Source organism: Narcine bancroftii, chromosome 13, assembly GCF_036971445.1.
Source record: "Narcine bancroftii isolate sNarBan1 chromosome 13, sNarBan1.hap1, whole genome shotgun sequence".
Classification (NCBI taxonomy): Eukaryota; Metazoa; Chordata; class Chondrichthyes; order Torpediniformes; family Narcinidae; genus Narcine; species Narcine bancroftii.
Window position 1 is genome coordinate 68,473,816 of NC_091481.1, and position 27,125 is coordinate 68,500,940.

At 49.9% G+C, this 27,125-nt stretch overlaps 1 protein-coding gene across 3 annotated transcripts; it reads left to right on the top strand.

The window, feature by feature from the left end:
* Positions 1-671: 671 nt before the first annotated feature.
* LOC138748744 (GTP-binding protein Rhes-like) lies at positions 672-24,345 on the top strand. Of its 3 annotated transcripts, none has more exons than XM_069909428.1 (3): positions 672-756; positions 18,060-18,338; positions 22,784-24,345. In XM_069909428.1, exons 2-3 carry the CDS (start codon positions 18,068-18,070, stop codon positions 23,311-23,313), a joined length of 801 nt encoding a protein of 266 aa, XP_069765529.1. In that variant the 5' UTR covers positions 672-756; positions 18,060-18,067; the 3' UTR covers positions 23,314-24,345. The 3 variants fall into 3 exon arrangements, with proteins under 3 accessions (XP_069765529.1, XP_069765526.1, XP_069765527.1); XM_069909425.1 differs by lacking the exon at positions 672-756 and adding an exon at positions 4,697-5,027; XM_069909426.1 differs by lacking the exon at positions 672-756 and adding an exon at positions 6,055-6,312.
* Positions 24,346-27,125: the final 2,780 nt, after the last annotated feature.

Below are 27,125 nucleotides of genomic sequence, written 5' to 3' on the forward strand. Positions count from 1 at the left end.
TGTTGGAAGCTGTCCCAGATAAGATGGTTTAGTGCCTTTGGGAACAGGGAAATTAATAAATATACAAGTAAAATATTCAGAGTCTTGACAGGATTGACCCAAAAAATGTAACTTACTGCTACAAAGGCGCAGAGCTGGAAGTCGTCACTGCTCCATGGAGATTTCATTTCCCCCAAGCTGTTTCGCAACCAATTTCATGAAACAGCAATTGAAGGAGGCGAGACCCCCAATAAAGATGGGGACCCTCACAACAGCACATACACTCTGCCCAACACAAACCCACTCACACCACCCCCCACACACACACACACACACAACAGCACACACACTCCATCCAACACATACCCACTCACCCCCCCCCACACACACACAATAGCACGCACTCTCTGTCCAACACATACCCACTCACCCCCACACACACACACACACACACACAACAGCACACACTCTCTGTCCAACACATACCACACACACACAGATACATACCTTGCACCCCTCACACACACACACGCACACACACACACGCACACACACACACGCACACACACACACTCACCTCCTTCATCTTCCAGCCTCCAGAGACATCTTGTTTACCAGGGTAACCTAGTGACCATCTCAACCTCTGGATCCACATTCCATTTGACTGGACCATTAACAAGTCCCATGGGATGACCTTCAGAGGATGGGGCATCCACAGGACTACTCCTCAAACCCTGCCAAACGTGGCTTGCAATCCACTTCAGGTGACACAGTGGGGTGAGTGTCTGGTGGTGAGGACTCGTGGGGCAGGGGCAGGGGCAGCTGACTTTATTCTGGAAGACACACAGGTGGCCATCCACAAGAATCCAGTAATTTCACCATCACCATCACCAGAGATTAGTCAATCACCTGAATTAAAGTTCCCAGCTTCCGCACTGGGATTTGAGCACGTCTTCAGATGAATAATTCAGGGCTTTGATTACAAGTAATTTGATAATTTTGTTTCCAATTCTGTCGGAAAGAAGAAGAGTTGTTTCTGTGAATGGTGTTCTGTGCATATTGCAGGAAGCTGTTCTCAGGGGTCCTTGGGTGGGTTCACTGTGCCCGGGGATGAGAGGGGAGAACTGCTCAGGGATGAGGAGGGGTGGGAGTTTCTGCTCGGCGATGAGGAGGGGGGAGAACTGCATGGGACTGGGGGGGGAGTGGGGTGTTCACTGTGCATGGGACTGACAGTAGTGAGGCCAATCAGCTCAGTGAGTGGCAGATGGAATACAGCGTGGGGGAGTATACGGTCATGAACACTGGAAGAAGGAATAAAAAAATACAATTATCCCCGACCTATGACAGTTTTCTGTTCTGACCGACCGGTCGTAACTTGTAATGGACGCAAGTCAGATCCGTTTTATCTATCGTCAAATACAACATGGCGGCCACCAGCCAGCTCTCTCTCAAGAGATAGAAGTTGGCCACCTTTGCTATAGGTCTATTTTCCATAGATAGACCTCTACTTCCATCCCAAAAGTGTAATTTTTATATTGATATATACTTTTTCTTTATTTTTAAACATTTATACAGTATTTATTTTCAATCTTATGTACGGACAGTCTTGAGTTGGGGCCTTCCTGTAAAGCAGAGATCCAACAGGACTTGGAATCCCTAAAGGTTAACCTGCAGGTTGAATTGGTCGCAAGGAAGGTTTCCATTCATTTTGAGAAGAGGAGAATATAAAAGCAAGGATGTAATGCTGAAGTTTTACAAGGTGTTGGACAGCCCACATTTGGAGCATTGTGAGCAGTTTTGGGCCCCGTCTCGAGGGAAGGATGTGCTGGCATTGGAGAGGGTCCAGAGGAGGTTTATGGGGAATGACCCTGAGGATGGGAGGGTTAGGGCAAGAGGACCATTTGAGGGCTGTTGGCCAGTACTCGCTGGCATTCAGAAGGATGAGGGGGATGGGATTGAAACATGCCGAATATTGAAAGGCCTGGATATGGAGATGTTTCCAGTTGTGGGAGAGTCTCAGACCAGAGGACAGCCTCAGAATAAAAAGGGCAGAGATAGGAGAACTTTCTTCAGTCTGAGGGTGTGGAATTTGCTGCCACAGGAAGATGTAAAGCGGAAGTTGATAGGTTCCCGGTTAAATAAGGTGTCAAAGGTCATGGGGAGAAGAAGGAAGATGGGGAGAAGGAGGGAAGATGGGTTGGAGGAGGGAAGGTGGGGGAGGGAAGATGGGGATGAAGGGTAAGATGGGAAGGTGGGGGGAAGAAGGAGGAAAGATGGGGAGGAGGGGGGAATATGGGGAGGAGGAGGGAAGAAGGAGGAAAGTTGGGGAGGAGGGTAGATGGGGAGAAGGAGGAAAGATGGGGAGGAGGAGGGAAGATGGGTTGGGCGAGGGTGAAGATGGGGAGGAGGGGGATTATGGGGAGGAGAGGATAAGACAGGGAGGAAAGGGGAAGATGGGGAGGCGAGAAGATGGGGAGGAGGAGGGAAGATGGGGAAGAGGGGAAGATGGGGAGGAGGAGGAGGGAATATGGGGAGGAGAGGGTAAGATGGGGAGAAGGGGGAATATGGGTTGGAGGAGGGAAATGGGGATGGGGAGGAGGCAGAAGATGGGGAGGAAAGGGGAAGATGGGGAGGAGGGAAGATGGGAAGAAGGAGGGAAGATGGTGAGGAGGAGGGAAGATGGGAAGAAGGAGGAAAGTTGGGGAGGAGAGAGTAGATGGGGAGAAGGAGGTAAGATGGGGAGGAGGAGGGAAGATGGGGAGGAGAGATGGGAGAAGGAACGGGGAGGAGGAGGGAAGATGGGAAGAAGGAGGGAAGATGGGAAGGAAAATGGGGAGGAGGAAGGAAGATGAGGAGAAGAAGGGAAAATGGGAAGGAAAATGGGGAGAAGGAAGGAAGATGGGGAGAAGGAGGAAGATGTGGAGGAGAGAGATGAGAAGGACAGAAGATGGGGAGAAGGAGGGAAGATGTGGAGAAGGAGGGAAGATGGGAAGATGGGGAGAAGGAGGGAAGATGGGGTTGAAAGGAAGATGTGGAGAAGGGGGGGAAATGGAGAGAAGGAGAGAAGATGAGGAGAAGGAGGGAAGATATGGAGAAGGAGGGAAGATGGGGAGAAGGAGAGATGGGGAGAAGGAGGGAAGATGTGGAGAAGGAGGGAAGATGGGAAGATGGGGAGAAGGAGGGAAGATGGGGTTGAAAGGAAGATGTGGAGAAGGGGGGAAAATGGAGAGAAGGAGAGAAGATGAGGAGAAGGAGGGAAGATATGGAGAAGGAGGGAAGATGGGGAGAAGGAGAGATGGGGAGAAGGAGGGAAGATAGGGTTGAAAATAAGATGGGGTTGAAATGATGGGGAGAAGGAGGGAATGTGTGGAGGGAAGATGGAGAGATGGGGAGAAGGAGGGAAGATGGGGAGAAGGAGGGAAGGGGGTTGAAAGGAAGATGGGGAGAAGGAGGGAAGATGGGGTTGAAAAGAAGATGGGGAGGAGGGAAGATGTGGAGAAGGAGGGATGGGGAGGATGTGAAGAAGGAGGGAAATGGGGAGAAGGAGAAAGGGGAGGAGGGAAGATGAGGAGAAGGAGAGAAGATGGGAAGAAAGAGGGAAGATGGGGAGAAGGAGTGAAGTTGGGGAGAAGGAGGGAAGATGTGGAGGAGGGGGAAGATGGGGAGAAGGAGGGAAGATGGGGAGAATGAAGGAAGATGGGGTTGAAAGGAAGAATGCATAAATGATTATTTAATAGGCAAAATATCATTCATCTATCTCTTATGGAAATGACTATATTAATATTTATCAAGATAGGCTCGTGATTTGGACAAGGAGTGGCATAGAATGAGGGGAGATTTGACAGAGGAATACGAGCTGATGAGGGTATGGATGGATGGGGTGTCTGTGCAAAGGCATTTTCCCACTGAGGTTGGGTGAGACAAGCACTAGAGGACACAGGTTAAGGGTGAAAGGGGAAATGTTTACGGGGAACATGAGGGGGAACTTCTTCACTGGAGAGTGGTGGGATGTGGAACGAGCTGCCAGCTGACGGGGTGGATGCAGGGTCCATATTGACTAATAAGAGAGTGATACAGAAGGCTGTGATCAGGGTGCATTTGACACATTAAATATCTTTACATTCTGACATCCTGGCCTCAGACCATTTACTCTCTGCCTGCACATTGTCAGGTGCGTCCTGTGCAGCCTCTGGGCTCTCGACCCGCTGTATAACAAGGCAGGTGTTGTTGACCAATGTCCTTTCGTTGTGATAGAGAGAGGTGAATTCGTGTCCCCGACCTGCTCCAGATTGTTCCATCAAGTTCGAACAGAGGGTCAGTGAGAGGGGATCCGTCTATTTAAATTGGGATCTGTGATGGGAGGTCGGTAGGGAGAGAGAGAGAGAGAGAGAGAGAGAGAGAGAGAGAGAGAGAGAGAGAAAGGGGAGGGAAAAAGTGAAAAGGGGAAAGAGAGAGAGGGCGAGGGAGCGAAAGAGGGGAGGGAGAGAGAGTGAGAGGGGGAGGGATAGAGAAAGGAAGGGAGAGGGAGGAAGGGGATAGAAAAAAGAGGGAGGGAGGGAGGGATGGATGGAGATAGGGAGGGAGTGAAAGAGAAAAAGAGTGAGGGGGAGGAAGAGAGAGAAAGGGAGAGGAGAGAGAGGGAGGATGGAGGGAGGTGGAGAGAGAAGGGGAGGGAGGGGGAGAGAGAGAGAGAGAGAGAGAGAGAGAGAGGGGTCCGCGCTACATTCGTGCACATTCCAGGGCTGATCAAGCCTCGCTCCCTGCCTGTGGCAGCGCTTTACTGGAGCTGGTCCTGGGAAGGGGCTCTGGACCGACATGGTGCCTCGCCGCTGAGACCCGGGCCGCCGCCACGCCGCTTCTCTCTCTCCCCCCCCCCCCCCCCCACCTCCCCGCACCCGCACCGTCTGATTCAGTCGCTGAAGCTGTCAGCACCTGCAATACTCTGAATTCTTCTTCCCACCCCCCCCCCCCCCCAACCCCCTTTATCTTCTGGATACCTGTTCTCGGCTCCGTCTCGCCCGGGATTCGCTTGTGCCATTTGGGAACAGGTAACTTTGAAATAGATGCGGGGGGTGGTGGGGGGAGAGAGAGAAAGAGAGAAATGGGCAGGAAGGGGAGCAGCGCGTTAGCGGCGGGCACAAGGTGACCTGGGCACGCTCGGCCCTCCCGAGCTCTTCTTGGCTGCGCTGGCCGAGACCCCGAATGATTCCCCCACTGGGGTCTCAGGGAGAAGCAAGCAAATGGCTCAGGGGCCCCGGGCGTGCAATTGTCAGGGGCAAAAATGGGCTGAAGAAGGCGTCTTGTTTGGAAATCATCGCCGTTGTCAAATGCGAGCGATCAGATCTAGGATCTGGCAGTTCTAAGATATAATATCTAGGATCTGGCAGTTCTAGGATCTAGGATCTGGCAGTTCTAGGATCTAGTATCTAGGATCTGGCAGTTCTAAGATCTAATATTTAGGATCTGCCAGTTCTAGGATCTAGGATCTGGCAGTTCTAGGATCTAGGATTTGGAAGTTCTAGGATCTAGTATCTAGGATCTGGCAGTTCTAGGATCTAATAGCTAGGATCTGGCAGATCTAGGATCTGGCAGTTTTAGGATCTAGGATTTGGAAGTTCTAGGATCTAGTATCTAAGATCTGGCAGTTCTAGGATTTAGGATTTGGAAGTTCTAGGATTTAGTATCTAAGATCTGCCAGTTCTGGGATCTAGGATCTAGGATTTGGAAGTTCTAGGATCTAGTATCTAAGATCTGGCAGTTCTAGGATTTAGGATGTGGCAGTTGTGGCTTGAAGCTCGAAACGTTGCTAATTTAAACACACACATAATGCTGGAGAAACTCCTTTATACAGTGTCCTTTATACAGTGCCCTTCGGACACTGATCTGCTGCGTTTCTCCAGCATTGCGACTTTTCTCCTTCACCCACAGTGCCTGCAACCTCCTCGTGTTCTCTACCTTGATCACTGCTGGTATAAAGTCCACGGCGGCCGCCCACATTCTGCACGTCCCTCAAGGCTCAAGAGCCCGAAACGTGTGTCCTGGACCTTTGCTTCAATTCAGGACGCGGTCGGAGCTTCTCCAGCGTTGCAGTGACTTCATTGGGACTGATCTGGGTGGATCTGGAGATATCAGGGCTCTTTTATTTAGGGACGCGGCGATTCTCTTTGCCGTTTGAGTCTGAGAAGGTTGAAAATTTACCACAACCCACGACCCCCCCACAGATTTTGGAATATGCTGAGCAGTGTTTGGGGAAACTGCGCGTTAATTTGGTCTCAGCACGGAAGATTTTAGAATGATTCAGGGATCCTGAAGTCGTCCGAAAAGTATTTCCAGGTCTGGTCTCTTTTTTCATGACGCTCCCTAGAATTTTAAACCATTAAGCAAATACAATTTCCTATTCCCTTTAAATTTTCTGGCAATATTCATTTAAATGGTCTCGGTCTCCCCACCACCCCCCGCCCCACCCCCCTCTCCCCCTTTTTAATCGAAAATCATCCTAGTTGATGAAGTTCCCGTCGCTTCCAGCCCTACTGTGCAGACGGTCGGATCCAGCGACGGGCGCAGCGGGACGTGTGACCCGCGAACTTCCCCTCCGCGGCGGGTCTCTTCGATGAACACGCCTGGTTCATTGTTTTCATGATTAAGTACGGTGAGAAGGGTTCCTCTGCGAGCTTACTGCACAGGTTCTCTGCAACATTTACACCGAGCAACCAAAAGGGGTTCATTCAGGAGCCTGATGTCTGCGGGGAGGGGGGGGAGGGAAAGAAACTGCCTGCTGTCATATGCTCCAGCCTTCTCCCCCACGGGAGGAGGGCGATGGGAGTGTCCGGTGTGTCCTTTAGGGTGTTGCAATACGTAAGTGAGCTGGAAAAACCCAGCAGGTCAAGCAGCGTTAGGAGGAAGCAAAAAAAAAGGGGAAGGGACGTTTTGGGCCTGGGCCCTTACTCAGGTAAAAGCAGAAACAGTCAGGCCCTGTGGGGGGGGGGGGTAGAAGGGGCAGGGGGGGTAGAAGGGGCAGGGGGAGGAGCACAGGCTAACAGGTAAGAAGAAAAGAGCTGAGAAATGATGGGGAAGAGGGTAGCTCTCTGATAGGAGAGGGGGTGGGGGAGCCAGATAAAACAGCGATCTTAGGGGTAAAATCATTCAAAGATGTATCTAGACATGGTGGTAAGGTTGGCGTAGCAGTTAGCTCAACGCTGCAGTAGCGCCAGTGACCCAGGTTTGAATCCCATGCTGTCTGTAAGGAGTTTGCACCATTCAAAAATGTACCAGGGGTTGTAGGTTACTTGGGTGTGATTGGGCTTGTGGGCCAAAATGGCCTGTTACTGTGCTGTAAGCCTAAATTTACAGAGAGGTTGCTACGGCTCAAATCCACAGAAGAAAGACACACACCGGTAGAGTATATTCGGCACCGAGTTTATTCAATGGCAGCTCTGCCTTTTATAGTCAGCTCGGTCGCGTCACCGCCGGGACGTTGCTTGAGCGCGCCAGCTGCCGATTGGTTACCTCGGATGCCCAGGCCTCAAATGGGCCCCTTGTGATGCACTGGCAGTGATTGGCCAGTTTCACCACTCTGCTGGTGGCCAAGTATTTCAGCCCATATGATGTTTTGATGCCTGCCGCATTCGACGGGAAAATGTGTCGGCCTGAGGTGCGGGCCGCTACACAACACATATATATAGTTACAAGTGATTTATATGCAGTTCATATATAAAAATACATAAATGTTGTTAAATAATTAGTAGAGTCTCGGAGGAATTTATATGAGCAGTTCATCAGTAAACCGAGGGAAGAGGGAAAGAGAGAGATGGTGAAGGGGGTTTAATGGAAATCAGAGAAGTCGATGTTCGTGCCATCTGGTTGAAAAGGGCCAGGATGGAACATCAGGTTTTGCTCCTTGAATTTTGGGCTGGCCTCGGTTTGGCAGAGTGCATGAGTACATGGGCAGACATGCTGGTGTGGGTTGGCCACCTTCCCAAGGCAGCAAGAGTCGATGGAGGGGAGTGAAGATTGCATGATGTCGACGAGCTCCTAGCCCCACTACCTTGCACCTGTCACTTATTGACCCATTTACCCAGGTGATGTAAACCTTACTGTCTCTGAAATACTTAAAGTGAAAGCTCATTAAAAAATCAACAATTAACAGAATGGATGGAATTCTTACATTTAAACATAGAAAAGCAAAATAATGTGGCTGCTGACAATCTGAAGGAACATCAAAAACACTCAGCATGTTGTACAGCATCTGTGGAGGGAGAAACAGATAATATTTCAGCCAACTGTGAAATTAAAAGTGATAATTGGATGCTCTATGTGCAATGCAGAAATCTAAGTGATTCCTGACCAACAGAGAGTACACAGATTAGAAGCCTCCATTGATGTATGCTACAGTATCTTAGCCCACAGTGCTACATTATCATCTTAAATGTCAAACATGGGGAAGGAGTAGGCCTTTGATAGGCCGGGTAATCGGGGCCAAGTTACGGTGAAGAGGGAGAGAATGTTTTTCTCTGACTACAAGGTTACGAGGGGCACACATAGGGTGGTCAGCCAGAGCCTTTTTTCCAGGGCGGAAGGAGCAAATACCAGAAGGTTCAATTTAATTTTTTTGACAGGACAGTAACAGGCCATTTTGGTCCTTGAGTTTGTGCCGCCCAATTTACACCCAATTAACCTACACCCCTGGTACATTTCAAACGGTGAAAGGAAACCAGAGCCCACACAGTCATGGTGAGAATGTACAAACTCCTTACAGACGATGTGGGATTTGAACCCCCTTACCAATCGCTGGCGCTGGAAAAGCATTGCGCTAACTGCTACGCCAACTGTGTCATCAGCGTTTAATAGTGATGTCAGAGGAATGTTTTTCACTCAGAGCATGATGGGTGCTGGGCTGCTGATGGAGGCTGGAAGAACAATAGGGGCATTTAAGAAACTCTTAGACAAGCACATGGATGGAAGAAAAATAGAGGGTTACAAGGGTGGGAAGGGTTTTTTTTATTAGTTATATGTAGTTCGACACAATATCGTGGGTCGGGAGGCAGGGAAAGAGGTAAATGTTTGGTAAATGGAGTTAATCTCTCTGAGTTACACCTCATATCACCCAGTGGCCAGATTAGTAATAAACCATAAATGTGTGGCTGAAGATTCAGTGCAGGAGGGAGGGCTTCAGATTCCTGGACGTTAAGGTCATTCAGGGACAGGAAGGTCTGCTTGAGATCCTGCATCCACCTCTTACTTGTTAGCCTGTGCATTTAGCCCCTTCCTTCCTCCTCCTTCCCCTTATGTACCTGTTTCCCCAAACTCCCGACGAAGGGCTCAAGCATGAATTTCCAACTGCTTTGACTTCCAATGGGTGTTACGTGACCTTCTGACTTTCTTCAGCATGCTTGAGACTGACAAAAGCTGTTTTCTTTTTGTAAATAATTTATTGTGAATAAAGTCTATTTTCAGTTTTTAAAAAAAGTTGGAAGGGAGCTGTCAATCTGGCCATTGAGCAGCGAGAGGCGGGAAATCTAAATAATGTTATGGAAAGACTGGGAGTGCTTCCAGTAAATGTTGCCTGGTTCAATAGGAAAAAGGAAACTCCAGATGCAGTAAGAGTCCTTAAATATGTCCCTGATTGAGTTTGTTGTTGAGGAGTCAATGGGGGAGGGGGAGCAGCTGTTCCTGAACCTGGTGGTGCGAGTCTTGTGGCACCGATTCCTCTTTCCTGATGGCAGCAGTGAGAACAGAGCGGGTGCTGGGTGGGGCGGATCCTTGATGATCACTGCTGCTCTCCAACGGCAGCGCTCCCTGGAGAGGTTCTCGATGGTGGGGCTGGTTTTGCCTGTGATGTCCTGGGCTGTGTCCACTACCTTTTTTGCAGGGCTTTAACGCTCAAGGGCATTGGTGTCCCCCCTACCAGACCATGATGCAGCTGGTCAGCTCACTTTCCTCCACACCTGTAGAAATTTGCCAGGGTTTCTGGTGTTATACCAAACCTCTGCAAACTCCTGAGGAAGTAGAGGCACTGACATGCTTTCTTCATGATGCCATTAGTGTGTTGGGTCCAGGAAAGATCCTCTGAGATAGTGACTCCAAAGAATTTGCCTCGTGCTGAGGGTGGTGAAATGAGAGCAAATAGAGGAGACAAGAAGTGGAGAAGTAAAGGGATAGAAGGACAAGGTGGAAAACTTTGTTCAAGATGCTCACAAAATATATGTGGAAAAAGCTTTTTTAAGTTGATTGGGTGTGGAATTCACTTTCCTCATCAATTGGGGAATTGGATAAATATTTGAGAGAGAAACAGATTGGAGGTCAATCCACAGGACCATAGGAGTGGCAGAGAGAATCACTGGAGTCTCCCTCCCCCCATCGACATGATCTACCAGGATCACTGTCTGAAGAGGGTGCTCAAAATCATTGAGGTCCCCTTCTGCCCCACACACAGCGACTTTCAGCTGCTCCCATCAGGGAAGAGATACATGAGGATCAGAGCCAATACCACCAGGTTGAGGAACAGCTTCTTCCCATGGGCAGCGAGAACACTGAACTACCAAAGGAACTGGTCACACTCACCCTCCGAGACTTTCATATTCATGAAATAATATTTATTTATCTATTTGTATAGATTAATACTTGTCCTGCGCATGTGTTGTTTGTCTGTATGTGTGTTATGTCTGGTTGTATGTCTGCGTGTTTTATACCGAGGACTGAAGGACGCAGTTTCGTCAGGTTGTACTTGTATAATCGGATGACAATAAACTTGATTTGATGTCGCAACCCAGCTCCACTCTGTAAAACGCCCTCAGGTTTTGTGGGTTTAAATTCGTGGGTTTTGATATTTGAGAACTTTTTTTTAAATGCTACTCAGAAGTTTGAGAGTCGGACACAAGTCCGCTTGAATCTGACACCTCTGTAAATGGCATCAGGAGATGTGGGGGGGGGGGGAGTGTGGAAGAAACTCACACCACAGGGACTGTAGGTTTTGATGTTAAAGTAGCAGAGAGAGGAAGAGGAGAGTCAATTCTAGACTGGGCTCAAATCACCGCTGCTAATGGTTAGCAACACAGGTGATATGGTTAGCGTAGCCGTTAGTGCAACGCTGTTACAGCGCCAGCAACTCTGGTTTGTTCTCCCTGTGTCTGTGTGGGTTTTCTCCAGGGGCTATGTTTTCCTCCCACTCTTCAAATTGTAGGGGGTTGGGTATAATTGGGCGCGACGGCTTTAAATGGCCGGATTTGGCTTTGACCGTGCTGTAAATAAAATGTAAACATTTAAAGTTAAAACAACCTCCTGGAGGAACTCAGTGGGTCAACAGTTTAGGCTGAAACACTTCATTAGGGAAGAGACAGGCAGATCCTCAGATCAAACAAGTGGGGGGGGGGGAAGAAGACAGGTTGGCAGACGATGGATGAATGTTGGGGGGGGGAGAAGAAATGGAAAAAGGAAGGTTTGGAAGTGACGGGGAAGAATCTGAGGGCGGAGGAATCTGAGGGCGGAGGAATCTGAGGGCGGAGGAATCTGAGGGCGGAGGAATCTGAGGGCGGAGGAATCTGAGGGCGGAGGAATCTGAGGGCGGAGGAATCTGAGGGCGGAGGAATCTGAGGGCGGAGGAATCTGAGGGCGGAGGAATCTGAGGGCGGAGGAATCTGAGGGCGGAGGAATCTGAGGGCGGAGGAATCTGAGGGCGGAGGAATCTGAGGGCGGAGGAATCTGAGGGCGGAGGAATCTGAGGGCGGAGGAATCTGAGGGCGGAGGAATCTGAGGGCGGAGGAATCTGAGGGCGGAGGAATCTGAGGGCGGAGGAATCTGAGGGCGGAGGAATCTGAGGGCGGAGGAATCTGAGGGCGGAGGAATCTGAGGGCGGAGGAATCTGAGGGCGGAGGAATCTGAGGGCGGAGGAATCTGAGGGCGGAGGAATCTGAGGGCGGAGGAATCTGAGGGCGGAGGAATCTGAGGGCGGAGGAATCTGAGGGCGGAGGAATCTGAGGGCGGAGGAATCTGAGGGCGGAGGAATCTGAGGGCGGAGGAATCTGAGGGCGGAGGAATCTGAGGGCGGAGGAATCTGAGGGCGGAGGAATCTGAGGGCGGAGGAATCTGAGGGCGGAGGAATCTGAGGGCGGAGGAATCTGAGGGCGGAGGAATCTGAGGGCGGAGGAATCTGAGGGCGGAGGAATCTGAGGGCGGAGGAATCTGAGGGCGGAGGAATCTGAGGGCGGAGGAATCTGAGGGCGGAGGAATCTGAGGGCGGAGGAATCTGAGGGCGGAGGAATCTGAGGGCGGAGGAATCTGAGGGCGGAGGAATCTGAGGGCGGAGGAATCTGAGGGCGGAGGAATCTGAGGGCGGAGGAATCTGAGGGCGGAGGAATCTGAGGGCGGAGGAATCTGAGGGCGGAGGAATCTGAGGGCAATCTGACTGGAGGAAGGAACGTGGGGAGCTGGAGGAGGGAAGATGAGCAGGGGGAGAATTGGGCCCCTGATAGGTGAATTGTCAATGATTAGCTTGGGAGAGTGTGGCCATTATTGTTTGTGGCTAAAATGAAGACCATCTGTCTCTCTGCCTCTGCCAATTCCTTTCCTTCCCATCAACCTGAAAGCTCGATGTCACTTTGTCCTGCCCTCTCCTTGAACTCCAGCTTCCTCCAGCTTTGTGTGCCTCGGCACATATCCAGGGTGATTTTATCCAGGCTGCACAAGTTCAATGGCAACTGACAAGTTGGGGTGGTGGGGGGGGGGAAGGAGTTCCGTGGGCTGTTCTGGGAGAGCAGCCACTAGGGAGCAGACCCTGATGCTGGGCCAGACCACAGTGACGTGCTGGAACTCAGCACAACCCCCAAGGGAAGACTTGTCTAGGAAGCCAAGACATCATCCAGGGATCATCACGGCACAGCAGATGATTGGGCGACTTTCTTTACAGAAGTTAAAAGAGTGGGATAGCAATGGGTTAGGGAAGAGTTTTCATTGTGGATCATTACTTTCGAATAACAAAGTGTATGGTTTACAACGGGGAGCTGACTGTGTGCAGTTCATCAGCAAGGCAGCCATGAGGATGTTTATTTTTAAATTTAAATGTTTTAAATTTAGACATACAGCACGGTAACAGGTCCTTTTGGCCAATGAGCCTGTGCCGCCCAATTACACCCGTTTTGAATGGTGGGAGCCCCTGGGGAAAACCCACTCAGACATGGATAGAACGAATCAACTCCTTACAGAGAGCATGGGATTCGAACTCCGGTCCCGATCGTTGGTGCTGTAACAGCGTTGGACTGACCGCTATGCCATCTGTGCCTTGTCATACACTTAAGTACAATGTACTTAAAGTACAATGCACCATTTCATCAGATGCAAGGATCGACAATGAGATAGACAACAGACTCGCCAAGGCAAATAGCGCCTTTGGAAGACTACACAAAAGAGTCTGGAAAAACAACCAACTGAAAAACCTCACAAAGATAAGCGTATACAGAGCCGTTGTCATACCCACACTCCTGTTCGGCTCCGAATCATGGGTCCTCTACCGGCACCACCTACGGCTCCTAGAACGCTTCCACCAGCGTTGTCTCCGCTCCATCCTCAACATCCATTGGAGCGCTCACACCCCTAACGTCGAGGTACTCGAGATGGCAGAGGTCGACAGCATCGAGTCCACGCTGCTGAAGATCCAGCTGCGCTGGATGGGTCACGTCTCCAGAATGGAGGACCATCGCCTTCCCAAGATCGTATTATATGGCGAGCTCTCCACTGGCCACCGTGACAGAGGTGCACCAAAGAAAAGGTACAAGGACTGCCTAAAGAAATCTCTTGGTGCCTGCCACATTGACCACCGCCAGTGGGCTGATAACGCCTCAAACCGTGCATCTTGGCGCCTCACAGTTTGGCGGGCAGCAGCCTCCTTTGAAGAAGACCGCAGAGCCCACCTCACTGACAAAAGGCAAAGGAGGAAAAACCCAACACCCAACCCCAACCAACCAATTTTCCCTTGCAACCGCTGCAATCGTGTCTGCCTGTCCCGCATCGGACTGGTCAGCCACAAACGAGCCTGCAGCTGACGTGGACTTTTTTACCCCCTCCATAAATCTTCGTCCGCGAAGCCAAGCCAAAGAAGAAAAAAGAAAGAAGACAGATGTACCGGAATTCTTACTTGTTGCAGCCTCACAGGTACATAAAGTACACTGAAAAAATGTCTGTTGGCCTATCCTTCTCCCCAGTCTTTTTGTTCAGTCGCCTGCCTATCGTTAATATATCTGTACCTCCCATGGACGCTGCGAGACCGGTTGAGTTCCTCCAGCATTTTTGCGTTTTTACTGCAATCACAGCGTCCACAGATTTTAATGCTTCACTCAATCCACAGGACCATAAGGATGGCAGGGAGGATCACTGGAGTCTCCATTCCTCCACCCCCACCCCCCACTCACCGTCGAAGTGATCTACTGCGATCATTATCTGAAGAGGGCGTGCAAAATCATTGAGGACCCCTTCCACGATGCACAGGCACCTTTCAGCTGCTCCTGTTGTGGAAGAGATGCGGGAGTATCAGAGCCAGCCCCACCAGGCTGAGGAACAGCTTCTTCCCACAGGCAGTGAGAATGCTGAACGACCAAAGGAATTGCGCACACTCACCCTCTGAGACTCTCATATTCATGAAACTTATTTATCTGCATAGATAAAATACTTGTCCTGTATATGTATTATTTGTCTGTATGTGTGTTATGCCTGGTTGTGTGTCTGCGTGTTTTATACTGAGGACCGGAAATGCTGTTTCATCAGGTTGTACTTGTACAGTCAGATGACAATAACCTTGACAAATTATAAGTACACTTTTAATTACCACACAGGAGGTCTAATAAGTGATCAATATAAATATTCACAGTTGCAGTGAGGGCCATGACCAAGTGGTCCTACAATAATACAGACAGACCATGGGTCTCAGAGCAGTGCTAAGGTTTGGGTAGAACGGGGAAGTCCAGTTCGCATTGGGATTCAGAACTGTTGCAGCTCAAGAGGGGATTTGAAAGTGAACAGGAGTCAAGTGCATCAGTGCTGGGATTACTGCTCTTCTTACAATGTGTGTTAACCACCTGCCCTTGGCGGTTGGCAGGCTCAGTTTCGAAACGTTCAGATGACTCATTGCCTGGAGGTTGAAGGTGTGCTCATTACACACACTGAAGCTGGTGAGAAGATATCATAGAGTTACATAGTGTGCAAACAGGTCCATTAACCCAATGCCTTTTTCTATTGGAGCTTGTTCTGCTGCCCTGTCCTTCTCCTTCTCGACTGTTCCTCTCCACGGCCTGTACTACTATATATACACATGTAATCGTCAATTCTGTGTAATAGTCAACTCCACTTCTTTGGTCCCCAAAATCACGTGTTTTCCGTATGACCCAATATAAAAGATTACCCCACCCATCCAGCCCTTTCAATATTCAATATGTTTCAATATGTTCCTCCTAAATTACAGTGAGTACAGGCCCAGAGTCCTCAAACGGTCCTCACATGTTAACCCTCTCATCCCTGGGATCATTCCCGTAAACCTCCTCTGGACCATGCCAGCACATCCTTCCTTCAAGACGGGGCCCAAAACTGCTCACAATGCTCCAAATGTGGTCTGACCAACACCTTGTAAAACATCAGTGTTATATCCTTTTTATATTCTCCTCTTCTCAAAATATATATAAACCTTACATTTGCCTCTGTTACTACCATTAACTTTTAGGGAATCCTTCACTTTCTGAATTCTCCCCCATTTAGAGAATAGTCCACTTCTTTATTCCTTCTTCCCAAAGTGCATGTCCATCCAATTCCCTATGCTTTATTCCATCTCCCATTTCTCCCAACCTGTCCAAGTCCCTCCGCAGACTTCCAGCTTCCTCAACACTGCCCTCCCCTCCACCTATCTTCACATTATCCGCAAACCTGGCCATAAAAAAAATCACCAGATCCGTCATCTGAATCATTTACAGACAACGTGAAATGTAGCAGAGCCAACACTGACCCCTGTGGAAAGTCAGCCAGGCCTTCATTCCCCAATCTTGGCCTTGTGCCAGTCAGCCAAACTTCTATCCACCCTTGTACCCTTTCCTGTAATTCTCAAGAGGCAGTCTCAAGAAAGCAGTATCTATCATCAAGGACCCTCACCACCTCTTCACTCAGGAAGGAGGTGCAGGAGCCTGAAGACGAACACCCAATGGTACAAAAACAGCTTCTTCCCCTCCGCCATCTGGGGCGGCACAGTTCTCATAAGCAATTACAGTGGCAGCAACCTGGGCGCTGTCGATAAGGAATTTGTATGTTCTCCCCGTGTCTGCGTGGGTTTCCTCCGGGTGCTGTAGCTTTCTCTCACGAGGATTGTAGGTTAATTGGGTGGCAGTGCCTCATGGGCTGGAAGGGCCTGTTACTGTGCTGTATGTCTAAATTTATAAAGTAATGCCCGTCTTAATTTTGCTTCACCCCATCAGATCACCCCTTCAACCTCCTGCAAGCCAGGGACATAACTCTGAGCCTAATCAATCTCTCCTTATAACTCAGGCTCTCAGTACTGGTAACATCCTTGTGAATCATTACATGACCCACTGTGTATTGCATACACATGGTGCAATGTACGTTTCCGAGACAGAGCAGGTACTTCATAAAAAAAGGCTACAATGAAAAGACATAGAAAGGCTCTAAATACAAAAGACAGACGTTCCAGTGCAAAAACCATATAACTTTGCGATAGTGCAGACTATCCTTTTGTGATGTCGGAGAGGTCCCTGATTATTGTAATGAAGGGGATGTTCAAGAGCCTGATAGCTGTTGGAAAGAAAATGTTCTTGAACCCAGAGGTGCTGGTCCTCAGGTTTCTGTACCTTCAGCCTGAAAGTAGCATCGAGGAGGTTGTGACCAGGATGACTGGGGTTCTTTATGATGTTGGCTGCCTTCTTCAGGCAGCGCCCCACCTAGATGTCTGTAATGGATGGGAGGTCCCAGCCTGTGATGGACCTGGTTATGTTCGCTACCTTCTGCAGCCTCCTGCATTCCTGGGCACTCGAATACCCAATGCAACTGGTCAGTAAACTTTCCACAGTGCACCTGCAGAGGTTTGATGTTCGTGCCAAATCACCTCAGAGAATGTAGGGGCCTTGGTGCGGCTTCTTCATGGTTGCCTCAATGTGTTGGTTCCACGAGAGGGCTTCGGAAATATGGACTCCCAGGAACTTGAAGCTCCTAACCCTCTCTACCTCTGTCCCACAGGATCTGTGGTACCCCTGCATCTTCTTCCTAAAATCAACAATCAGCTTCTTGGTCTTGGTAAACATCAAGAGCAGGATGATTGTTCTGGCACCACAAAGCCAGGTTCTTGATCTTCATCCTGTACTGTGATTCATCATTTCCAATAATTCAACCAACAATCATGGTGTCGTCAGTGAATTGGTAGATTGAGTTGGAGCTGAACTTAGCTCCACAGTCATGAGTGTACAGGGAGTAGAATTTTTTTTGCACCTCTTCTGGTTCAATGACATCTTTGCCATAGCTAAGCAACCGGTCCTGAAAGGAGTTTGCCAGAGGGATCAGGGTTTTTGCGCAGAGTTCACTGAACATAGCAGGACACATTGAGAAATTTTTAAGTAATTAGGTAGGATCCAGGGCTTTATAAACAGAGTTGAAACATGAAAGTCTGCAGACCCTGTGATTGTAGTAAAATCACACCGAGATACTGAAAGAATTCGGCCAATCTCGCAGTGTCCGAAGGAGATTTGGAAATATCCCTGACGTTTCAGGCCTGAGCCCTTTCTCAAGAGATAAGTAGAAGAAAAATTTGGCTTATTCCTTGAAGAAGGGCTCAGGCCTGAAATGTCAGCAATATACCTTTGTTTCCTATGGATGCTGAAAAGACCGATTGAGGTTCTTCCATCATTTTCGAGGCAAAGAAGTCAAGAGAAAGGAAATTGGAATGAATTTTTATAAAGCCCTGGTTCAGCTACAACAGGAACAGGGTCTACACACCTCAGGGAATTTGTCAAGGGTTTGGAGAGGGTACAGGGTAAGTTTACTGAACTGACAATGCCCCTGAGCCTTCAGTAACACCTGTCTAACAGGAGCTCTCTGTTGCCTAGGTGGGGTGATGATGAAGCCTTTCCACTCTACTCCTGCCATGCTCAATGTGCCAGCCAAGAACTCCTACAGGATGGTCATCCTGGGAGCCTCCAAAGTGGGCAAGTCATGCATCGTTTCACGCTTTCTGAACAGCAGGTTCGAGGAGCTCTACACCCCCACCATTGAAGACTTCCACCGCAAGGTTTACAACATCCGTGGTGACATCTATCAGCTGGACATCCTTGATACGTCTGGCAACCACCCCTTCCCTGCCATGAGGAGACTTTCCATCCTGACAGGTGGGTCTGTGCAGAAAGGACAGATCAAGAGAAAACAGCATGGTTGTGTGGTGGAAGAGGAAGAGAGAAGGAGGGAAAGAGGTGGAAAGAGTAAGTCAAGAGGAGAGAGAGAAAGTATGGAAAGAGAGATAAACGTAGAGAGAGAAGGAATTTATAAGAAGGAAAATGAAGGAAATGCACTGAACGAGCTTATTTTAAAAAATGAATGGGAGAAGGGATAGAGAGAGAAGAGAAAGAAGGAATGAGGGAGAGAGAGAGAGAGAGAGAGAAAGATGCAGCACGGTTAGCACAATGCTGTTACAGCGCCAGTTACTGGGGTTCGAATCCGCTGCTGTCTGTAAGAACTTTGTACGTTCTCCCCGTGACTGTGTGGGTTTCCTCTGGGAGCTCTGGTTTCCTCCCACCCTTCAAAACTCTTTAACATCATCAGTGGAACAGTTTCGACTGTAGGCAAATTGAAATGGGTCCAGTGTTTCTGGGAGGTGCACTTTGATGCATTCCATCCCCAGACACTCGAAGCATTTCACAATGGTGGAGGTCTGTGCCATGAGGCAGTAATCATCGAGGGCTGTTACTGTCGACAAACAACGATGTACCCAGTACTGATCCTTGAGGCACACCACTAGTTACAGGCCTTCGCTCCGGTCAGAGAGGCGATCATCCACTCCCACTCTCTGGCTTCTCGCATATTAAATATATTTATTGTAAATGAGATCTTCATGTGATTATTATGTGCTGTGTTTTGTGTCTGTATGCATGTGCACTACGGTCCAGAAAAACGTACGGAGGTTGGGCAGCACGGACTGGTAGCCTGGAAGGGCCTGTTACTGTGCTGTTTTGTCAGGTTGGGAATGGGTGGGCAGATGATAATCAACGAACTTGATTTACTTTGTTAATCCCAGATGGTCTTTCTCCTTTGAAATTGGGCTAGTTATCTGCTGAGTGTTTCTACAGCTGCTTTAATTATCTGTTACAGCTTGTCTGCAGAGCTTTCCTTGAGGCTTTTCTCCACAAGGCTCTCTGGAGAACTGTTGTCATAGTCCTAATCTAATTTGAGGCTGTTAATTTGGACCCAGGGTGTTTTCCCTCAAACGGTATCTGAAATGCTATCATATTATGGTCACTGCTTCCCTGGGAATCTTTAACCACCAGGTCTCTCGTTAACCCTATCTTATTACATATGACCAAATCTAAAATGTCCTTTTCCCAGTTCAGTTCTGTTACGTACATAACAAACAATCCCTTCACATTATATTGCTCAACTAGAAAATCTGCAGACGCTGGGGGTCCAGTGCAACACACAAACGTGCTGGAGAAACACCGCAGGTCATGCCGCGTCCACGGGAAGGAAAAAGGTGATCTGATTTGGGCCTGGGCCCTTCGTCAGGTATGATTCTGCCGTTGGAAGTAAAACAGGAAAGTCTGCAGGCACCGGGAATAAAGTAAAAGCACAGGTGCTGGAGAAACTCAGCAGGTCACCCAGTGTCCTTTATGTAGCAAAGATAAAGATACAGAACCGACGTTTCAGGCTTGAGCCCTTCATCAGGGGTGAGTGAAATGCCATACTCCAGCCCACACCTCCAGCCCACATGTGCAGAGCACATCCATGATATGACATCCAACCCTGAAAAAGAATCTCAGGCTTGTAATCTGAGAATAAATCTGAAATCTCATCATCGTCTAAGCACGATGCAGCTCTGAACACTTGAACGATGAATTCAGCCACCACAGGTAACCAGGATTTGATTCTCCGCCCCACAGAGGTTGCTGTATATTTCAGTTCCAGTTTATCTCCTGTCTCTGCCTCTTCTTGCTATGATTTATGGGGATGGTCGTCGTGACAACAGCAGGGAGCTTCTGAGTCGGGTTCCCTCTGCAATTCCAGCAGGGCCAGTCCACCCACTTCTCCCCTTCTGATTGACCTGAAACAATGCCTGTTTCTCTCCCCATGGACGCTGATTAACCTGCTGATGCTCCTGGCCTTTTCTAGTTGCTGGGGGGGTTCTTTTTTTTGTTTTAAAATTTAAGATAATTAATTGAAATCAAGATCCACAGCAGCTGTGGTGGGATTCGAACCTACGATGTCCAGGCCTCAGGTTTGCTGGCCTTCAATTAACCAACATCCACCAAGTAGGTCCAGCCCCACAGTAGCCTGGCACTTCTCCACCCTGGTCCCAGCAGATTAACACATGGATCTCATTGGATTTGGGCTCGACATGATCCCCTTTCTCTTCCCACCACCTGACTTGTTTCCCTCCTTCTGCCGACTTTTTCTCCCCGATCATCTCATCCTCGACTCACTCCCCCCCGACTCTCTCCCCCCAATTCTCTTTCTCTCCGATTCTCTCTCTCCCCGACTGTCCCTCCCTCTCTCTCTCCCCCAACTCTCTCTCTTCCCCCCGACTCTCTCTCTTCCCCCCGACTCTCTCTCTTCCCCCCGACTCTCTCTCTTCCCCCCGACTCTCTCTCTTCCCCCCGACTCTCTCTCTTCCCCCCGACTCTCTCTCTTCCCCCGACTCTCTCTCTTCCCCCGACTCTCTCTCTTCCCCCGACTCTCTCTCTCTTCCCCCGACTCTCTCTCTCTTCCCCCCGACTCTCTCTCTCTTCCCCCCGACTCTCTCTCTCTTCCCCCCGACTCTCTCTCTCTTCCCCCCGACTCTCTCTCTCTTCCCCCCGACTCTCTCTCTCTTCCCCCCGACTCTCTCTCTCTTCCCCCCGACTCTCTCTCTTCCCCCTGACTCTCTCTCTTCCCCCCGACTCTCTCTCTTCCCCCCGACTCTCTCTCTTCCCCCCGACTCTCTCTCTTCCCCCCGACTCTCTCTCTTCCCCCCGACTCTCTCTCTTCCCCCTGACTCTCTCTCTTCCCCAACTCTCTCTTACCCCAGATTCTCTCTCCCCCGACTCTCTCTCCCCTCGACTCTCTCCCCCCCATCTCTCTCCCCGACTCTCTCTCTCCCCCTCCAACTCTCTCTCTTACTCCAGATTCTCTCTCCCCCCCAACTCCCTCTCCCCTCGACTCTTTCCCCGAGTCTCTCCCCCCGACTCTCTCTCTCCCCCCGATTCTATCTCCCCCTTCCTCACCCCATTCTTTCCTTCCCCCTGACATTCTCTCTTTCCTCCTGACTCTCCCTCTTCTCCTCTCCCACCACCCCCCCCCCAACCCCGCTGCACTCTGGCTCTCTGCCTGACTCCCTCCCCACAGATTGGACAAAGTTTAGATGGATTTGTGTGGGATGATTAGATTTGAGTTAAAACGGAGGAGTAAAGGTAAAGGGCAGAACTGAAAAGTGTTTGCAAGGAGTGAGAGGGACGTGAATCCATTTCAGAGGCTGGGCAAGTGGAAGGAACCTGTACTCTTCGTCAAGGGAGAACAGGAAGAATCAGAATTTATTGTCATGAACATGTAAATGCATTACATTTAAAAATAAATAAATTAGTGCAAAGGAAGAGAAGGTGAGGTGCTTCATTGATCATTCTGGAACCTGATGGGAAGGGGAAGAAGCTATTTCTGTACCACTGGGTACTCATCTTTAGCCTCCTGTACCTCCTTCCCGACAGTAGACATCCCCCTTGTAGATGTCCTAGATGGTGCCCGTGATGTCTTAGGCTGAGTTCAAAACTCTCTGAGGCCTTTCCCTGTCCTGCGCATTGGCACCTCCATACCAGCCAGTGATGCGACTGGTCAGAGTCTTTGATGACATACCAAATCTCCTCAAATTCCTCATGAAGGCTAGTCACTGGCGAGCTTTCTTCGCGATTGCATTGACTTGGTGTTGAAAGCTGGGCTGTGGTCAATGAAGAGAACGTATTGCTGTTTTCTAGGTGATCCAGAGCTGAGTGGAGAGCCAGTGAGATTGCATCTGCTGTGATGGTAGAGTTCAGATCTTTACATGGTACGTGTTAATTTTGGAGGGCTGAGCCATAAATCTGCGTAAATAAGATAGAGGTAGGTAAGTTGTTCCCATTGATGGGGGAGACCAGAACCAGAGGACATAGCCTCAAGATCCAGGATAGTATAAAACTCAATGAGAAGAATGAAAGAGAGAAGATAGAAGTAGATTTAGGAGATGAGGAGGAACTGTTTTTCCCAGAGGGGGGTGAATTTGTGGAATTCACTGCCCACTGAAGCAGTGGAGGCAACCTCAGTAAATATATTTAAGACAAAGTTGGATAGATCTTTACATAGTTGGGGAATTAAGGGATATGGAGAAAAGGCAGGTAGGTGGAGATGAGTCTCTCATCAGATCAGCCATGATCACATTGAATGGCGGAGCAGGTTCGATGGGCTGAATAGCCTACTCCTGCTCCTTTTTCTTATCTTCTGAAGCCAGGGTAAGTGAGGGATGGGTTGGGGCTGACCCCTTGCTCTCCACGCCTTGGCCGATGGAGTCCTGGTGCCCCAGAGCTACAGCCCAAGTGAGATTCTGATGCTTGTTGTTTTGCAGGAGACGTCTTCATCCTGGTCTTCAGCTTGGACAGCAGAGGGTCCTTTGAGGAAGTCCAGCGCCTCCGCCAACAGATTATTGAGTGCAAGATGTCCTTGAAAGACAAGACGAAGGAAGCGATGGAGATCCCCATGGCCCTGTGCGGGAACAAGGCTGACCGGCCTGAGGTCTACCGAGAGGTCCCGACCGAGGAGGGCGAGCAGCTGGTGGCTGGTGACCCCAACAGCGTCTACTTCGAGATCTCAGCCAGGAAGAACTCTAACGTGGAGGAGATGTTCCGGGCCCTGTTCAGCATGGCCAAGCTCCCTCACGAGATGAGCCCCGCTCTCCACCGCAAGATCTCGGTGCAGTACTGCGAGGCATTGCATCGTCGCTCTTCCCGCCTCAGGCGTGTCAAGGAGGTGGGCGCCTTGGGAATGGTCTCACCCCTGGCCCGGCGGCCCAGCGTAAATAGCGATCTGATGTACATCAAGGAGAAAGTGTTGGGCCGTAGGCAGGTCCGCGAGCGGGACAAGTGTCTCATCCAGTGACTAGCACCAGGGGAGGGGTAGTCCCAGATACCCTCCCCCCCCACCCCGTCATCATCAGGCATCACATACAACCCCTGTCACCAGACAACAGATACCCTCTCACCAGACATCAGATACCCCTGTCACCAGGTGACAGATACCCCCATCACCAGGTGACAGATAGCCCTCCCTCCCATCACCAGGCAACAGATAGCCCTGTTACCGGGCAATAAATACCTGTCACTGGGTGATAGATATCCCCCTATCTCCAGGCAACAGATCCACCATTGCCAGGTAGCAGATACACCCAAGATAACCCCCCCCATTGCCAGGTGATAGATACCCCCCCCCCGTGACCAGAAGACAGATACCTGTCTCCAGGCAACATTACCCCCTCCCCCGTCTCCAGGCAACATTACCCCCATTGCCAAGCAACAGATATCTCATTCACCAGGCACATTACTCCCGTCGCCAGGTGACAGATGCCACACCCTATCCACTGACACTGCCCAAAGGTGCAACCTCCCCCATGCTGCCACCTTGCCCTTTGACACCTCTCATCGTGTCATCCCATCCTGATATCAATCCTTCTCCATCACCCCATCTTGTGTCCAGCCCATTGTCCAACCCCAACTGCATGCCCACCCACCGACCTCTCTGCCAAGCCTACCCATTTTTGTTCCCTCTCCATGTCTGTGCCTTGCAACTGGCCCCACCTCCTGCCCTATTCCCATGCATGGACCCCTCTGCTCATCCACCTGCATCATCTGTGAGAGAGGCCTTCCCAGACAACCCTGTGTGATCGTCTGACTAGCTGGTCCATGCAAGAACTCGCATACTGCAGCCCCAGTTTTTCACTCATCCAGAAGAAGCAGCCCTCTCCTCGCTGCCCTGATGCTAGTCCCTTTCCCTCTCTCCATCCATTCATCATGTACTGCACCACTACCACCCCCCCCCAACGACTCCATCCAGTCGGAGGATAGCGCTGTTCATCTCCATCCACCTCATCTCATCCGTAGGGAGACAAAATAAAGTGCAACGTTTCCCACTGTTCACCTGTCCATGTGTGGCTGTGTGCGACTGGCATTGGGTTGGGGGTGGGGGAGCGATGGGCGTGACATGGGGATGAGGGAGGGGCTGGAATTGGGGATGAGGTGAGATGGGGGTGGGGGGGTGAGACGAAGTGGGGTGATTGGGTAAGATAAGAGTGGGGATGGGGATGAGCTGGGGGGTGGGAGTGTGTGGGGGGAGATGAGTTGGGCATGGGTGAGGGTGACATGGGGTTGAGGTGGGGAGTGGGGTGGGTGTGGGTGAGATAGGGTAGGGGTGGGGCGATTGGGTGAGATGGGTGTGGGTGAGGTGGGGCAGGTTTCAGACAGGGGTGGGTGGTGATGGGACGTTATTTGAACCTTTTCTGCTCTCGAGGGCCTGAGACCCTCCGATGAACATCACAACTCACCAAGTGCGGCTGTTCACCGCTCAACAGAGATCACATTCAAGATTATTGTCATCTGTATACATACAAACAGGTAAAACGGCGTTTCCCCAGACCACAATACCCAGCACTCCATAATCACAAATGTATAGTCATTTAAAATAAATATCTCTAAATGTTTTTGGGATTGTTTGCGTGGTTTCATGATATTGTTCAGAGGACAGTGTTGGGAGAATACAGAGACACGATGGGAGAGGGGGACGGATGAGGGGGAGAGAGGGAGAAAGAGAGAAGCAAATTGAAGGAAGAGAGAGAATGAGGGTCAGGGACAAAGAACATGAGGGAGGGAAGATGGGGATTTGGAGATGGGGTGAGAGAGGGAGGGACGGAGGGAGATGGTGTGGAGTGGTAGGGCGTGCAGAGAGGGGAGGGTGGGGGAGAGAGGGTGGCGAGGACTGGGTGATAGCAGGAGATGGGGGGAGGGAGAGGGAGTTTGAGAGCAGAGAGGAACAGATGGAGAGGAAGATGGTGTTGAGGGAGAGTGCAGAGTGAGTGAGTGGGGGGGGTGGATGGGGAGGGGAGGTGAATTTGGGTACCTGCCTACATTTTACTCATAGCTTGATTAAGGCCTCAAGGCTGAAACGTTGGTTCTATATCTTTATCTCTGCTGTATAAAGGACTCTGTGTGACCTGCTGTATTTCTCCAGCATTGTGCGGAATTCGAACCCCGGTCACTGGCGCAATAACAATGTTGCGCTAACCATCAGGCTATCCCGTTTAATCTTTCCCTGTAATTCAGTTCCTCAAGTCCTGGCAACATCCTTGTAAATCCTCCCTGGACTCTATCAATCTGATCGATATATTTCCTGTCCGTAGTTGACCAAAACTACACACAAGACACACAGGTGCCCTCCACCCTCACCTGTTTGCTTATGAATTGCAAAAGGTTGGTTTGCAGGGGCAACAGGTGATCAAGACAGTAAATGGATGTCGGCCTTCATTGCTGGAGGGATTGAATTTAAGAGCACGGAGGATTTACTGCCCTCTTTCAATCTTATTGATCTCTTTCCTGTAGTTGGGCAACCAAATCTGCACACAATACTCCAAATTTGCCCTCATCAATGTCTTATACAACTTTGCCATAACATCCCAACTCCTGGACTCAATACTTCGATTCATGAAGGGCAACGCACCCAAATCAAAGCTTCTTAAATTTAAATTTAGGCATATAGCACAGTCGTGGGCCCTTTCGGCCCATGAGTCCGTGCTGCCCAATTACACCCAATTGACGTACAACCAACCCCTGGTACATCTTTGAAGGGCGGGAGGAAACAGGAGCCCCTGGAGGAAACCCACACAGATACGGGGAGAACATACAAACTCTTTACAGACAGTGCCAGATTTGAACCTGGATCACTGGCGCTGTAACAGTGTTGCGCTAGACTAACCATGCCGCCCTTCTCTTGGGTACTATCCCACTCACCATACGCAGCATCCCTGGCACAGTGTAACCTTCTTTCTTGGGACTGCTCACACTGGTGCCTGCAGACAGAGACCAGGGGCTTCCCCAATGTCCTGCCCACTAATGCTTGCTCCCTTTCATTCCAGGGGAATGGGATGGCTGCCTGATAGTTTCCACATGTAGCCAGACCCCAGACCTGCCCCAAGAGTTGGCATTGGTCCAACAGAACTGGGACTGTGAATGGAGTTGGTTGGGGAAGTTTTCTTCCTCCTTCAACAGACAGGAGCCTGCAGAATGTGAGGGGTTAAGTGAAAAAACAGACTATTTTCAGAAAATGAGCCAGCAAAGTGAGGGGATTGTCATGGAAACAAGCAGCAGGCTGGTTAATGCTCACAGCGTAATTAGTGAGCTGGTAAGTGGAATCATAAGCAGGAAAAAAGCCAATCCTTCCGTAATTCATCCCCAAACTCTTCTCCTGTCCATCCCCAAACCCTTAACCTGTCCATCTGCCAACCCTTCCCCTTGTCCGCCCTAAAATCCTTCCCCAGTCCGCCCCCAAACCCCTTTCCCTCTCTGTCACCCAACTCTTCCCTTATCCGTCTCCCAACCCTTTCCCCAACCATCCAAAATCCTTCCCCTGTTTGCCCCAAACCTTTTTCTCTGTCCGTCCCCAAACCTTCCCCTGTCCACCTATAAACCCTTCCCGTTTGCCCACAAACTAGGGTGGCCATTCCAAAAGAGGGCATGGCATAGGTTTCAATAAACACGCATAGTGTGTTTAAAAAAAATTAATAAAATTTAAACTGTATTGAAAAAAAAACAAGTGCAAACACATGGTATATATATCTGTGCGTGTTTATTGAAACCTATGACCATGTCCTCCTTTTTTGGAAATTTGGAAATGGCCTCCCTACACAAACCCATCCTCTGTACACC

Bases quoted from the DNA above. Each gene is read 5' to 3' on its own strand.
- LOC138748744 (XM_069909428.1), top strand. From the start codon at position 18,068: ATGATGAAGCCTTTCCACTCTACTCCTGCCATGCTCAATGTGCCAGCC. The intron at 18,339-22,783 runs GTGGGTCTGTGC...GTTGTTTTGCAG, and splicing joins GAGACTTTCCATCCTGACAG to GAGACGTCTTCATCCTGGTC.